This window comes from Trachurus japonicus, chromosome 1 (genome assembly GCF_045865225.1).
Source record: "Trachurus japonicus isolate A0001 chromosome 1, Traja_1.0".
NCBI lineage: Eukaryota > Metazoa > Chordata > Actinopteri > Carangiformes > Carangidae > Trachurus > Trachurus japonicus.
In genome coordinates, this window is record NC_140907.1 from 28,936,666 (window position 1) to 28,949,620 (window position 12,955).

The 12,955-nt window shown below is 37.5% G+C and overlaps 3 protein-coding genes across 3 annotated transcripts in view; all 3 read right to left on the reverse strand.

The window, feature by feature from the left end:
• Positions 1-12,955, reverse strand: part of trip10b (thyroid hormone receptor interactor 10b) — a 164,050-nt gene that overhangs the window by 133,581 nt on the left and 17,514 nt on the right. The gene's annotated exons all lie outside the window — the stretch shown is intronic.
• On the reverse strand, positions 560-3,165 carry LOC146992147 (microfibril-associated glycoprotein 4-like). Its single transcript, XM_085789429.1, has 5 exons — positions 3,154-3,165; positions 2,296-2,511; positions 1,487-1,583; positions 971-1,138; positions 560-831 (listed from the first exon to the last, which is right to left on the reverse strand). Exons 1-5 carry the CDS (start codon positions 3,163-3,165, stop codon positions 560-562), a joined length of 765 nt encoding a protein of 254 aa, XP_085645555.1.
• On the reverse strand, positions 6,737-10,704 carry LOC146992148 (microfibril-associated glycoprotein 4-like). Its single transcript, XM_085789443.1, has 6 exons — positions 10,693-10,704; positions 9,708-9,893; positions 8,880-8,976; positions 8,003-8,170; positions 7,493-7,737; positions 6,737-6,874 (listed from the first exon to the last, which is right to left on the reverse strand). The coding sequence occupies exons 1-6, from the start codon at positions 10,702-10,704 to the stop codon at positions 6,737-6,739; spliced, it is 846 nt and encodes a 281-aa protein (XP_085645569.1).

A 12,955-nucleotide genomic window follows, 5' to 3' on the forward strand; every position in this document is an offset into this window, starting at 1 on the left:
ACCATCAGCTGCTCAAATTCTTCATTTACCCAACACTTCAGTTCATGACTTGTGAAACAAAAGATGTTCCAATCAGCCTCATCTTTAATTTGTATTTAATGCCAATTAGCATGTGCTACTAGTTGAAAAATAATACAGGAAAAAACAAAATCATTATGAGATAATTTTCCATGAGGAATTAAACTGATACTAAAAATGACAACTTCAACAATAAAAGCAGAGTTGAAACAATCAAGTTTATTTATTTAATAATCACTCAGAACAGCATCAATCACAAACAATAATCACTAAATACATTTTTTTTAATCAGAAAAAATCAAAGAAACTTAATTTTAATACATCAGTGCATGAACCTGTTCAACAGAGTTATCATGTCTGACAGTGATTTTGAAACAAGATGAGTAAGAAAGAAAAAAAAAACGACAATTTATGATTATTTTGATTCAGAGGTTATTGTTGGCATTAAGTCCAGTCGGACTAGTGATTATATGCCTGAACATCCCAGCTCTCCAACCCTGATGGAGGGCGTGATTATCTCGTTGATCTACAGCTGATCAGATCAATAAGTGCATGGATACTTAGCGACTGATCTGATTTTCATGGTGATGGTCTTAAGGGAGTAGTTCACGCCTTTCCATGTGCCCCATTCAATTGAGACATACGGATAGTTGACACCATCAGGTGCGTACAGGCCGTTGGGGTTTGCGTAGTGGCAGTTGCTGTACCAGAATCCACCAAGTAAAAGCTGAGCACAGTTTCTATCCCCTCCTACATCCTGGTCTTTGTCATAGGTGGTGAACTTCATGGAGTTGTGGGCTGTTAAACTGTCCCCTAGAAACAACCGAGTCAAAATGTCATTCCAATTTGGAACAGGGAAGAAATTGCAGTTAATCCAGTTAAAATAAATGTGTTAACCCTAACCCTACCTAAAAGTAAGAAAAGGAAACATTTCCACTGAAGTGACCCTCACCTGCCGTTCCTCCTGTGAAGCCGCCCAGATCCAGCTGATATCCTTCCCTCTCAGAGTCGACAAAGAAAGACGAATACTGAGCAAAGGCCTCCCCTCCCTCAAAGTCCTCCATGTCCACCCGCAGCTCGTTCTTCTTCCTCATCGTCAGCAGGAAGATGTTGTCCAGACCTGAGGAGACACACACACACACACACACACACACACACACACACACACACACACACACACACACACACACACACACACACACACAGCTCTGATTCCACTTCACCTCTTGCATCAAGTCTCTATAATATTTCTCTACTTTCAGGTTCACTGCTAAATGCTCCGCTGTGTTCACCAGCCACTCACTGACTGTCTGACTGACATGTGCTGCTGCTGCAGGTTGTGCAGCTTCTTTTAGTTTTTCTTATTTATTTGGTAAAATCTGCTGCCTGTGACTGAAAACAGCGTAACGAGAGCATATTTGATCCATAGATACTTTAATATACCTGTAATTCTCCCTCTAGGACTCACCCAGCCAGTGCTCCCCTGCTACATTCCCAAATCCGTTCTTGTAATGTTCCCATGGCCTGTAGAAGTTTTCACTCCCATCCAACCTCCTCTGAAAGACCTGAAAGGGAGAATCACAACAATTCAGTCAACCAAAAATAAAACTGTATTCAATTAGCTGGACTTGAGATCACTTAAAAAAAGAAAAACTAAAAACTCTTTTCAACTGAACCAGGTGAGTTTGATGACTATCTGGTCTGTAAACAGCAATCACAGTTGCTGTAGTGTCTTTTATTTTTCTGTCACACTGTGCTCTGTCACATGTTTAAGTGACAGAGATTCCTGATATGAACATCATCACAACAAACTGCTGCGGTGATGGACTAACTAAATTATACAACACACTGGTAACTTTCTCAGACTTTGTAAAAACAAGTGTTTGCTGCTGTAAATATTGTTTACTTGGACTACTTCATGAGAAAATACATTTTAAAATGTTTTGTTATTATTAGGCTATATTTAATTACAACATAATTTCAGGTCAACAAAATCAGGCATTTTAATTTATTTAAATACACTAATGTTTTTATTTTTTAATATATTTTTCTATAAAGAAAACTGTGCAAGCTGCCACAGGATGTGAACTCTGACAGCTGATGAATCAGATGATGATCATTTAAGTGACACGTCTCAAAGGAGAGAAGTCACAACACTTGTTGAAAACTGAAACAATACTTTTTTTTATTTTATCAATGGCTCCACTTTTGTTTTGGCTTTTTAAGTCTCATCGTCAAATCTGAACTCTAATCAGATATGAGGTGTAGTGTACTGACGGTCCATCTGCCCCCGTCAGTGTCCATGTCACAGAGGACGTGCAGGGGTGAGGTGGGGCCTCCTGGGTAGATGGTGTACACCCCACTGGAGCTGGTGTTGTCATGGCGATACACGTCATCACAGTCAATGGGCAGGTAGCTCTGGTCCGCTGCCACCGAAACCAGCAGCCCCACTAACAGTGTTACCTGGGTAGACAATAATAATATGATAATGAACTTTATTTATATATTAATTTAGGGGTTCAGCATTATGTGTGATCCAACATGTCAAAAGCAGCGCTCAAGTCGAGAAGGATCACGACTGAGGAGTCACCATTGCTGCACTTTGTAATAATGTATAAAATGTTCTTCTCATGATGTAAAAATCTGCCACATTTTGTAATAAAATTCTTGAACGCAATATAAACTTTACCGCATTTTTAGGCTAGTTGTTACATAATGCACCAAACATAATGACTTTATTCTCATAAATTTACAACTTTATTCTCAAAGTCTGTGATTTTTTTTCCCTTCAATGTGGCCCTAATACTCAGTCGTCACAAACTGTTAAACACAGTGAAAAACTATCTAGCTAAACAAAAGTTGATAGTTCCCATGGTGACCTAAAATGTGTTGCTTTGTGTGACCACTGGGTCCAAACCCCAAAATACTCAGTTAACTGTGGTAGATCAGTGTGGAAGCTGAAAATATTTACATAATAAGCATTAATCCTTTATTAAAATGGTTGATATTGCAGACAAACTTTCTACTGATTCAGTCATTTGCATTTGCATCAGGATGAAACAGAAACTACATACAGAAAGATACACACAATGTTTAGTGTAAATTAAATGTGAGAGAGTCAGCTGCTCAACTTACCCAAAGACCCATGTCGCTGTCGCGGAGGTGAAGGGAAAAACTCTGAAAGGTTGGAGTCTTGAAAGTGGAGATGTCTGCTGTGGTCCTGTTTTTATACGGACTATGTTGGGTTAAAAAAAAAGGAAAAGCATTATAGAGAAGGAAGGGGTGAGTGTGAAGCGTGGGAAAGCTCTGTTAAGTTCGCGTGTGCAGCCACCTGCAGGGGGAGTGAAGGTCGGGCAACGTAGATAATGGCAACCTGCAAAATAAAGTGTAGCAATACCATGTAAACAATTTGCCAACAACCATATATGAAGGAGACAGATGTTTAGCCTATCTGTTTACTGTAAAAACTTATAATACTCATCTTTGTGGTTAAATACATTGACAATTAAAGTTGGCACTATTGAGGATTTTTAGTATTTTTAATGCTATGGGTTGCAACTAAATGCAGTCTGACTCATATAATACATACTTTTTAGTATTTTTTAGTTTCTGATCTTAATGATAAATTGCTAAAAAAAAAACTCCTACTTGTTCTGACCTTCTGAAACTCTTTGCCTACTGATTGTCTTGTCATTACCTTCTGCTGTAATCATGCTTTATATGTAATTTTTACTTTAATGAGACTTTCAAGTCTCACAGGGGGGAATGTTACGTAAAAAAAGGAAAAGCACGGAGTTCTGAGAACGTATAGAGGTGAGATGAGTGCAAAGCGTGGGAAAGCACCGTTAAGTTCGTGTGTGCAGCAACCTGCAGGGGGAGTCAAGGTCGGGCAATGTAGATAACGGCCACCGGCAAGATAGAGTGGTGCCAAAGACGCTGAACTTGGGTGAACTCGCTACGTGGCAAAATGTGATACAGTCGCCGTAGAGGGTGGAGATTATGTTGATGAAAGATCGCAACATGACATCTGGACAAATCACAGGGCGTACACTGGGGAAGAAGTGTCATGTTCACCTCTCATTTTAATAAGAAGGCAGGGCTTTTACAGTACAGTATAAAAACAAAGTCACAGAGAGAAGAAGTTTAGTCTGGTCCGGGACAGGCTCGGCTTTATGTCCATTTTTTTGGGTGTAAATTCTAATGCACTGAACTTCGTCTCCGTCTTTTCTAATCATTTTTGTGAAGTTATATTGATGCTTTGATGAGTATTTTTCTGATTTTGAACACTTTTGGATACTTTCATTTGTATCATTGAATGTGGGAAATAAAGATCCTCGATCACAACTGGCCCTGTTTTGGATCCTAATTTTTTCTCCAACAGTGAATGAGGAGGAGGAAGAGGAGAAGGTTGAGGAGGAGCAGGGTCGGGAAATTATTATTAGCTTTATTTTGAACTTTACAGCTTGAGGTGGAAAATTGACTTGTTACAGCAGCAGATTAAAAACAACAAAGGTAAAAAATAAAATATTTAAGAGACATTGTAGCCTAAAGTTTAGACGTATATTACTGATACCAAACTTTGGACAGATATTCATGGTTACCAAATGTCAAATCATATTAATTTTAATCCTTTAGTGCCACTATGAAGTTAGTGTTGTGAACTTTAGACACATGATCCAAACAGGATGAACTGTGATGACTCTGATGATCACATGACTTCTCCTCCAGCACCATCATCTGCTCAAATATTTCATTTATCCAACACTCCAGTTCATGACTTGTGAAATTAAAGATGTTCCCATCAGCCTCATCTTTGATTTGTATTTAATGCTAATTAGCATGTACTGCCAGTTGAGAAAAACAGGAAAAAAAGGAACTCCTTATAAATATCAATGAGATAATTTTCTACACTGAGGAATAAAACTGATACTAAAAAATGACAGCATTGAAGTTAAAACAAATATGTGTATTTATTTGATAATCACTCAGATCAGCATCAATCACAAACAATAATCAATACAATTTTTGATATAAAAAAAAATCAGGAAACTGAATTTAAATGCATCAGGTATAAAAAAAAACATAGGAAGCGAGTGCATGCACCTGTTCAACAGAGTTATCATGTCTGACAGTGATTTTGAAACAAAATGAGAAGAAGAAAAAAAGAAAAACACATTTCATGATCATTTTGATTCAAAGGTTACTGTTGGCAATCCCATCGGTCACAAAAGTGACCGTAAAAAATATTTCTAGTTGAGAGTCCCTAAAAATGTCAGTAAATGGAGTATCAACATATTTCCAAAACATACTGAAGCAAGAAACCCTCCTGATCACATATGTGCAGTTTCACATGTCTAGTGTAAAGGGTCACATGATCAGAGCTGATTACTTCCTGGTTGCATCATCCGAGGAAGATAGCTGCATCAAAGCCCCAACAAAAAAGGTCAGTAAAGAAGGTTGACATAAAGATAAACGAAAGTTTTTTGGCACACATCATCTTTAAGGTGTCTAGCATTGATATATGCATCTACAATCACTTAACAGTGTTTTGTGTGGTCACAGAATGAGTAAAATTGTCGACGGCAACAATAGTGACTGGTGGGATAACACAGTGGAAGTAGCTAACTTTCTAATGTGTTCTTTTTTAAATTTATATTAATTTGAATCAAATACAGTATTTGTTGGACCTTACAGACCCTAAAGCATTTTAGTTAACTCATATCTCAAGGTAAAATTGACACTGTCCCCATTGACTGTTATATGGACAATAAGGAGACAGGCCAATTGCCAGCCAGGCTGTTGAATGGAAGTTAAGCAAAATGATTATGATAGAAACAATGTTATAAGGGATGATAACTTCCCTCTCACCACTACCCCGCTTCCACCCACTGTTGGTGAAGAGGCAAATCCCTCTACCCACCAGAGCAGCCATGGGCAAACTCTTCCACAAAGGGCCATGTGGCTGCAGGTTTCTGTTCCAACCAAGCAGCAACACACCAGACTTGATTCATATCATCAGCTGAATTCAGTCTTCAGACAGTTGATTGGTCAAACTGTGGTCTCTTCATTGTTTGGAACAAAAACCTGCAGTCACACAGCCGTTTGTGGAAGAGTTTGCTCATGCCTCCACCAGAGGGTCCAGACAGATAAGCCAAGGAACAAGTTGTGGGATGGTCAAAAATAAATCAATATTTACATGGTCCCTGTACAACGCACTCATGAGCAGTCACCTCTTCTACAGAGATGTTTTAGAAAGTCTCATACATACACGGGTCAGTGACAAATAGGGGTTGGCAAGATGAGCAATTCATTCATTTTCTTAAGAAATAGTTTTAAAAGCTTGCATCAAATTTGTTAAAATGTACATTTTGTAGTCATGTTGGTTTTATGTCTTTTGAAATTACATTTGAACCTGAACAAAGTAAGACTGAGGTTATGCAGGTTACCTCTATTCTGAGTGACCCCATGTTTAGTGAACTATGTCAATATTGCACTAAAAAATTACATTTATAATGGTAAAATGAAAAGTATACTAAAGCAATATTGCACTAAAATGCAAATCCAACAAAATTCCAATATGCATGTCTTAACTGTTGCACAAACGTAACAATGGAAATGTTGATAGGCGTCTTTTTGTTTTTGCTTTCAGTTGTTCTACATGTTTTTGATATGTCAAATAGTCACACTGTTGGACTCAATGATATTTGACAGGTATTGTCTAAAGGCCGTTGGGGTTTGTGCCGTGGCAGCCGCCGTACCAGAATCCACCAAGATAATACTGAGCACAGTTTATATCCCACACATCCTGGTCTTTGTCATAGGTGGTGAACTTCATCAGTGAATTATAAACTGTCCCCTAGAAACAACAGAATCAAAATGTAATTTTAATTTGGAACGGGGGGAAAAAAATTGCAGTTAAGTTAATCCAGCTAAAATAAATTTGTTTGTAGTGAAATCAGTGAAACTGCCATCTTTATTTTGTATTTAATGCTAATTAGCATATACTACTAGTTGAAAAATAATACAGAAAAAAACCTAAATCATTATGAGATCATTTTCTACGAGGAATTAAACTGACACAAAAAAATGACAACTTCAAAAATAAAAGCAGAGTTGAAACAATCAAGTTTATTTATTTAATAATCACTCAGAACAGCATCAATCACAAACAATAATCACTGAATACATTTTTTTTATCATAAAAAAACAAAGAAACTAAATTTCAATACATCAGTGCATGAACCTGTTCAACAGAGTTATCATGTCTGACAGTGATTTTGAAACAAGATCAGTAGGAAAGAAAAAAACTGAAATTTTATGATGATTTTGATTCAGAGGTTATTGTTGACATTAAGTCCAGTCGGACTAGTGATTATATGCCCGAACATCCCAGCTCTCCAACCCTGATGGAGGGCGTGATTATCTCATTGATCTACAGCTGATCAGATCAATAAGTGCATGGATACTTAGTGACTGATCTGATTTTCATGGTGATGGTCTTAAGGGAGTAGTTATAGCCTTTCCATGTTCGCCAGTCAATTGAGACACTTCCATATGCGACACCTTTAGGTGCGTACAGGCCGTTGGGGTTTGCGTCATAGCAGCTGTAGTACCAGAATCCACCAAGATGATGCTGAGCACAGTTTACATCCCCGTGGACATCCTGGTCTTTGTCATAGGTGGTGAACTTCATGGAGTTAGCGAATGATAAACTGTTCCCTGGAAACAACAGAGTCAAAATTTAATTTCCATTCAAAACAGGGGAAAAAGTTGCAGTTAATCCAGCTAAAATAAATAGTTTATACAGTGAATATCAGTGGAACTGCCAAATTTTTCTATTTTCTAAAATTATTTTTACAGAATTCACAAAAATCATGTAGTTCTTTTTTAGCCTGTTTGTCCACAGTGAAACAGCCTTCACCTGGCTCATTGTTGAATACTTAAGAGTAAGAAAAGGAAACATTTCCACTGAAGTGACCCTCACCTGCCGTTCCTCCTGTGAAGCCGCCCAGATCCAGTTGATATCCTTCCCTCTCAGAGTCGACGAAGAAAGACGAATACTGAGCAAAGGCCTCCCCTCCCTCAAAGTCCTCCATGTCCACCCGCAGCTCGTTCTTCTTCCTCATCGTCAGCAGGAAGATGTTGTCCAGACCTGAGACACACACACACACACACACACACACACACACACACACACACACACACACACACACACACACACACAGCTCCGATTACACTTCACCTCTTGCACCAAGGATCTATAATTTTAGTGACTAGTCCTTTACTTTTGTTCACTACTGGATGCTGATTGCTTTGTTTTGACGTGTACTCAAGCAATAAACCAATGAAAACGTCCTTTGCGTTTGAAATAATAAACGTCATTTAATTCACTTGTTCACATAAAAAATAAACTGACAAAATGCTCAAACCCAGTTAATAACTGTTTTCTCCTAAAATGAAAATAAAATATTAAAAAACAAAAAACAAAAAAAAAACTGTTTGCATTCATCAGCAACACCACTGAGTAACCTCTAGTAACCTGCCTGACCCCCACAAACATCCGGTTCAGGTCAGTAACTCAAAAGGAAATATTTCCCCCTAGCGGTTTGGGGTATTTATAAATAAAACAAAACAATAATATTTTATACTTTCAGTTTCACTGCTAAATGCTCCGCTGTGTTCACCAGCCACTCACTGACTGTCTGACTGACATGTGCTGCTGCTGCAGGTTGTGCAGAGTTTCTTTTCATTTTTTTTTTAAAGTAAAATCTGCTGCCTGTTGTGACTGAAAACAGCGTAACAAGAGCATATTTAATCCACAGATACTTTAATATACCTGTAATTCTCCCTCTAGGACTCACCCAGCCAGTGCTCCCCTGCTACATTCCCAAATCCGTTCTTGTAATGTTCCCATGGCCTGTAGAAGTTTTCACTCCCATCCAACCTCCTCTGAAAGACCTGAAAGGGAGAATCACAACAATTCAGTCAACCAAAAATAAAACTGTATTCAATTAGCAGGACTTGAGACCATATTAAAAAAAAAAAAAAGAAAGAAAACCCAAAAAAAATCTTTTTAACGGAACCAGGTGAGTTTGATGACTATCTGGTCTGTAAACAGCAATCACAGTTGCTGTAGTGTCTTTTATTTTTCTGTCACACTGTGCTCTGTCACATAAGTGACAGAGATTCCTGATATGAACATCATCACAACAAACTGCTGCGGTGATGGACTAACTAAATTATACAACATGGACACTGGTAACTTTATCAGACTTTCTAAAAACAAGTGTTTGCTGCTGTAAATATTGTTTACTTGGGCTACTTCATGAGAAAATACATTTTAAAATGTTTTCTTATTATTAAGTAATATTTAATTACAACATATATCATATCAGGTCAACAAAATCAGGCATTTTCATTCATTTAAATAGACTAATGTTTTTTTTAAATATATTTTTCTATAAAGAAAACTGTGCAAGCTGCCACTGGATGTGAACTCTGACAGTTGACTAAAATCAAATCAGATGATGATCATTTAAGTGACAAGTCTCAAAGGAGAGAAGTCACAACACTTGTTGAAAACTGAAACAATACTTTTTTTTAAATCAATGTCTCCACTTTTGTTTTGGCTTTTTAAGTCTCATCGTCAAATCTGAACTCTAATCAGATATGAGGTGTAGTGTACTGACGGTCCATCTGCCCCCGTCAGTGTCCATGTCACAGAGGACGTGCAGGGGTGAGGTGGGGCCTCCTGGGTAGATGGTGTACACCCCACTGGAGCTGGTGTTGTCATGGCGATACACGTCATCACAGTCAATGGGCAGGTAGCTCTGGTCCGCTGCCACCGAAACCAGCAGCCCCACTAACAGTGTTACCTGGGTAGACAATAATAATATGGTAATGAACTTTATTTATATATTAATTCAGGGGTTCAGCATCATGTGTGATCCAACATGTTAAAAGCAGCGCTCAAGTCGAGAAGGATCAGGACTGAGGAGTCACCATTGCTGCACTTTGTAATAATGTATAAAATGTTCACCTCATGATGTAATAACGCCACATTTTGTAATAATCTGAAATATTTTGTCATAAAATTCTTGAAGGCAATATAAACTTTGCCACATTTTGTAATTAGTTGTTACATAATGCACCAAATTATTACAAAATGCGGGTGTTGCATTAAGAAAATGTAATAATTTTATGCATTATGTACCAACAATGGTTATTACATATTGTGTTTAAGAATTTTATTGCAAAATGCGGCGTCATTACATAATGACTTTTTTCTCGTAAAATGATGACTTTGTTCTCAATGTCTGTGATTTTTTCCCCCTCAACGTGGCCCTAATACTCCTTCGTAATAAACAAGTTAACTATAGGGAAAAACTAGCTAGCTAAACAAAAGTTGATAGTTTCCATGGTGACCTTGTGTTGCTTTGTGTGACCACTGGGTCCAAACCCCAAAATACTCAGTTAACTATGGCACAGTTGTTCACTGTGGAAAAAATATTTACAAAATAAGCATTAATCCAATGGTTGATATTTTAGACAAACTTTCTACTGAATCAATATTTTGCAATTGCATCAGGATGAAACAGAAACTACCTACACAAAAACAGATACACACAATATTTAGTGTAAATTAAATGTGAGAGAGTTAGCTGCTCAACTTACCCAAAGACCCATGTCGCTGTTGCAGAGGTGAAGGGAAAAACTCTGAAAGGTTAGAGACTCGAAAGTGGAGATGTCTGTCGTGGTCCTGTTTTTATACAGGTTATGTTGGGTTAAAAAAAAAGGAAAAGCATGATAGAGAAGGAAGAGGTGAGTGTGAAGCGTGGGAAAGCTCTGTTAAGTTCGCGTGTGCAGCCACCTGCAGGGGGAGTGAAGGTCGGGCAACGTAGATAACGGCAACCTGCAAAATAAAGTGTAGCAATACCATGTAAACAATTTGCCAACAACCATATATGAAGGAGACAGATGTTTAGCCTATCTGTTAACTGTAAAACTTATAGTATTCATTTTTGTGGTTCAATACATTGACAATTTAAGTTGAGCACTTATTGATCATTTTTAGTATTTTTAATGCTACCACTATTATGGGTTGCAACTAAATGGGGTCTGACTCATATAATACATATTTTTAGTTTTTAGTATTTTTTAGTTTCAGATTTTAAGTATACAACTGATTCTGTAAATCACACAACGATAAATTGCTAAAAAATCCTACTTGTTCTGACCTTCTGAAACTCTTTACCTACTGATTGTGTTGTCATTACCATCTGCTGTAATCATGCATTATATGTAATTTTTATTTTAATGAGACTTTCAAGTCTCACAGAGGGGGATGTTGCGTGAAAAAGGGAAAAGTTCTGAAAAAGTGAGGTGAGATGAGTGCAAAGCGTGGGAAAGCACCGTTAAGTTCTCGTGTGCAGCCACCTGCAGGGGGAGTCAAGGTCGGGCAATGTAGATAACGGCCACCGGCAAGATAGAGTGGTGCCAAAGACGCTGAACTTGGGTGAACTCGCTACGTGGCAAAATGTGATACAGTGGCCGTATAGGGTGGAGATTATGTTGATGAAAGATCGCAACATGACATCTGGACAAATCACAGGGCGTACACTGGGGAAGAAGTGTCATGTTCACCTCTCATTTTAATAAGAAGGCAGGGCTTTTACAGTACAGTATAAAAACAAAGTCACAGAGATAAGAAGTTTAGTCTGGTCCGGGACAGGCTCGGCTTTATGTCCATTTTTTGGGTGTAAACTCTAATGCACTGAACTTCGTCTCCGTCTTTTCTAATCATTTTTGTGAAGTTCTATTGTCGCTTTGATGAGAATTTTTCTGACTTTTTGAACACTTTTGGATACTGTCATTTGTATTATTGAATGCGGGAAATAAAGATCCTCGATCACAACTGGCCCTGTTTTGGATCCTAACTTTTTCTCCAACAGTGAATGAGGAGGAGGAAGAGGAGAAGGTTGAGGAGGAGCAGGGTCGGGAAATTATTATTAACTTTATTTTAAAGATACAGCTTGAGGTGGAAAATTGACTTGTTACAGCAGCAGATGAAAAACAACAAAGGTAAAAAAATATATGTATTAAAAAGAGACATTGTAGCCTAAAGTTTAGACTTAGATTACTTTTACCGAACATTGGACAGATATTCATTGTTCCCAGATGTCAAATTCATTATAATTTTAATCCTTTAGTGCCACTAGGAAGTTAGTGTTGTTGAATTTAGACACATGATCCAAACAGGATGAACTGTGACGACTCTGATAATCACATGACTTCTCCTCCAGCACCATCATCTGCTCAAATTCTTCATTTATCCAACACTTCAGTTCATGACTTGTGAAACTAAAGATGTTCCCATCAGCCTCATCTTTGATTTGTATTTAGTGCTAATTATTAGCATGTAGGCTACTGCCAGTTGAGAAAAACAGAGTAAAAAAGGGATCATTCTCTACATTGAGGAATAAAACTGATACTAAAAAATGACAACATTGAAGTTAAAACTATCAAGTGTATTTATTTGATAATCACTCAGATCAGCATCAATCACAAACAATAATCACTAAATACAATTTTTGATATGAAAAAAAAATCAGGAAACTGAATTTAAATACATCAGGTATAAAAAACATGGGAAGCAAGTGCATGCACCTGTTCAACAGAGTTATCATGTCTGACAATGATTTTGAAACAAGATGAGTGAGTACTCAACTCTCAACTCAACTTTATTTATATAGCACTTTAAAACAACCACAGTTGAAAACAAAGTGCTGTACATAGACATACAACAATCAAAGGCAATTAAACAAATAAAATAGACAGTAGAATAGTTGTTTCATTGTTTTTAAAAGCAATCAGAAACAATAAAACAATAAATAAAAGCAAACCATAAAACACTAAAACAAGAACAACGTCTCATGCA

Excerpts from the sequence above, each read along its gene's own strand:
- LOC146992148 (XM_085789443.1), bottom strand. Across the intron at positions 8,171-8,879 it reads AGCAGGGGAGCACTGGCTGG|GTCTGGACAACATCTTCCTG; the intron begins GTGAGTCCTAGA and ends TGTGTGTCTCAG. Across the intron at positions 7,738-8,002 it reads CTTCACAGGAGGAACGGCAG|GGAACAGTTTATCATTCGCT; the intron begins GTGAGGGTCACT and ends TGTTGTTTCCAG.
- LOC146992147 (XM_085789429.1), bottom strand. Across the intron at positions 1,584-2,295 it reads CTGACGGGGGCAGATGGACC|GTCTTTCAGAGGAGGTTGGA; the intron begins GTCAGTACACTA and ends TCTCCCTTTCAG. Across the intron at positions 832-970 it reads CTTCACAGGAGGAACGGCAG|GGGACAGTTTAACAGCCCAC; the intron begins GTGAGGGTCACT and ends GGTTGTTTCTAG.